Raw genomic sequence first — 2,500 nt, 5'->3', positions numbered from 1 at the left:
AGTCTTACTTGGTCTACCTGACAGCACTGACTGGCATTTTCAAGTGTTGAGATCTTTTTAGAACCTTTTCCTGCTTTATAAAATTCCTCTACCTTATTACGCAGGTCCACTGGCAGTTCTTTTGTCTTCCTCATGGTGCAGCATCCAGTCTGGTCAGTGCATCACCTCATGAGCTGAGAAACTCACTGACTATCTATGTACAGACACTAATTACAGTTATAATGAGTTACATGTGTGGAAACGTCCCTTTTATAGCCATTTAAAGCTCTGTGTGTCGACCTGCGTGTTTATAACGAGGCCGAACATTCAAGGGGATGCAAACTTTTGATCAGGTTGTTTAGGTGTTTTCAGTCATCATTAGGATTTAAATAGGAGTCAAACAACTATGTGATAATGAATTATTTCATGTGACCACGATCATTAAATATGAAGACATTAATATTTTCCAAATAAATGGCGATGATTAACAATTTCTTTCAGGGTATGTCGCAGAAATCTCTCACACACACACGATAGAATGCAACATGTCTGGGCTTCATACCACAGTATTAAATGACAAAAGCAGATCTGAAAAGGAAACATTATATACATGTAATATACTCTATATATTAAACACAGTCAATAATTCAAGATGCTTTTCAGTTATCCAGCTAGCATTAGCATTAGCAGAGTCACTAAAACTGCCTCCATTTTCAATAAGCAGCTCAATAATAAACAGAGGCACTTGCAGATCATCAGTAGTTTATTGAAAGTTGAAAACACATTCAGACGGAACCTGCTGAAGCCAACGGGAGATCAACACCCAGGTACACCCAAGTACAGGCTGGAGGAGGAGGAGGAGAGTAAAACTAAATACAAAATCAAAAAGAAAAAGTGCCAACTTTATAACGCAGTGTTAAAAAAAAAAAAAAAAAGAATTCTAAAAATAAGAGCGTAAACCGGCCGTGCAAAGTGGTTTGTGACCAGGAAATAATAAAGTGTGGAATACTGCAGGGAAACAAGCTCGGCTTCAGCAAGCCGCTCTCAAACTAAACAAAACGTACGCTATCGTAAAGACAGTACTATTCTGAGCTCAGTACCGCTAACACTGCCTGACCATCACACACGCGGTTAGCAACAAGCTAAAAGAACGGTTCAGCCCTAAATGAAACGTACAGCATACATTCGATCAGCCAAGTTTCACACTGGAGCTTTAAGGCTAATGTAGCTAACAAATAACACGCACTTCCAGCTACCAGCTGAGCATGACGCATCGTACGACACGTGTCTAGAAACATCCACAAATAGAACGTCACAGAGATAAAAATGTAAAACTGTAGTTTTCTACCAATACAAACTTTCATCAGTACATCAGTCAGGTTGGGGGCGGGGCATAGATCATGAAGGCCGGGCTTGTAGGAACATTTGATGTTCATATGAAACAAAAACAGTTTGCTATTTCATGATTTTGTTTTTTTATGCATCAATGTCATAAGGTGAGCATAACACTAATCTGGTAGCTATAACGTATAAACTGTTAGCTAGATTAGCATTAGTGTAATTCAAAACTAAGCTTCTGAAACTTGAGGGGGTTAAAAAAACAAGGCGCACGTTTTATTTACGGCCGAACTGTTCCACGTGACCAGGCATGTGCCGATCAACGATCACAGGCATTTAACAGGGAGAGGAAAAGGAACAAATAAACGCTGACTCCCCAAATAAAGTCTGTCTGTTTAAGAACACAGAACATGAACAGTGTCTTCTTCAGGGTCCGTACTTTGGATCTGTGAAGGCAGCAGCGCCAGAAGTCCGTCTCACTCGAGGCAACCACGAAGGAGATGCTGCAGAGGGTCCAGTAAACAATATCAGCACAATAATATTGTTTAATTTAACATCGGCACATGCCTGAGTCCTGATGAGTTTAGTCCTTTTGTCTTTCACAGGATATGACAGAGAGAGAGAGAGAGAGAGAGAGAGAGAGAGAGAGAGAGAGAGAGAGAGAGAGAGACGGGCGAGAGAACAGTTTAAGGCACCACCACTGTTGTTTTTTTTATTAACTAACAAAATAAATAAGTGTACAGCGAGCGTTTTTTCTCTTCCATTTTTTCTGAAGCATTGACGTTCATGTCCATTATAAAACGTGCGATTCAACAGTTCCCCCATGTCACACTTCCATCTCTTTGTTCAACAGAAAATAAGCCACGCCCCCATTTTTCTTGCAAAGAAAACAAAACAGGAATAAACAAAACCTGAAAGAGAAAGCGATGAATTTTCAAAATGCTTTGTGTGTGTGTGTGTGTGTGTGTGTGTGTGTGAGAGAGAGAGAGTTCTGCTTTTTTAAACTTTCACATCAAAGGGTGGTTCTTATCATCGTAGCTGCTGTTGTTGATAGCCGGTCACATTCCGAAAAGGAAACGGAAAAACAAAGTAAAGGGAAAAAATTATTTTTTATAAATTTTCGGCCCAATGATGTGACGAGAGCGAGCGAGTGAGCGTGATTCAAGAAGACTCCGCCCACTCA

At 40.1% G+C, this 2,500-nt stretch overlaps 1 protein-coding gene across 2 annotated transcripts in view; it reads right to left on the bottom strand.

Annotated features, from left to right (window-relative positions):
* Positions 1–724: 724 nt before the first annotated feature.
* Positions 725–2,500, bottom strand: part of g3bp2b (G3BP stress granule assembly factor 2b) — a 9,579-nt gene continuing 7,803 nt past the window's right edge. For both annotated transcript variants that reach the window (XM_060893690.1, XM_060893691.1), the window contains exon 13: positions 725–2,500. This exon is cut by the window's right edge and continues 240 nt beyond it. In XM_060893690.1, coding sequence (XP_060749673.1) covers positions 2,498–2,500 — 3 coding nt within the window. In that variant the 3' untranslated portion in view covers positions 725–2,497.

Source organism: Tachysurus vachellii, chromosome 19, assembly GCF_030014155.1.
Source record: "Tachysurus vachellii isolate PV-2020 chromosome 19, HZAU_Pvac_v1, whole genome shotgun sequence".
Classification (NCBI taxonomy): Eukaryota; Metazoa; Chordata; class Actinopteri; order Siluriformes; family Bagridae; genus Tachysurus; species Tachysurus vachellii.
This window is presented reverse-complemented; position numbering and strand designations above follow the sequence as displayed.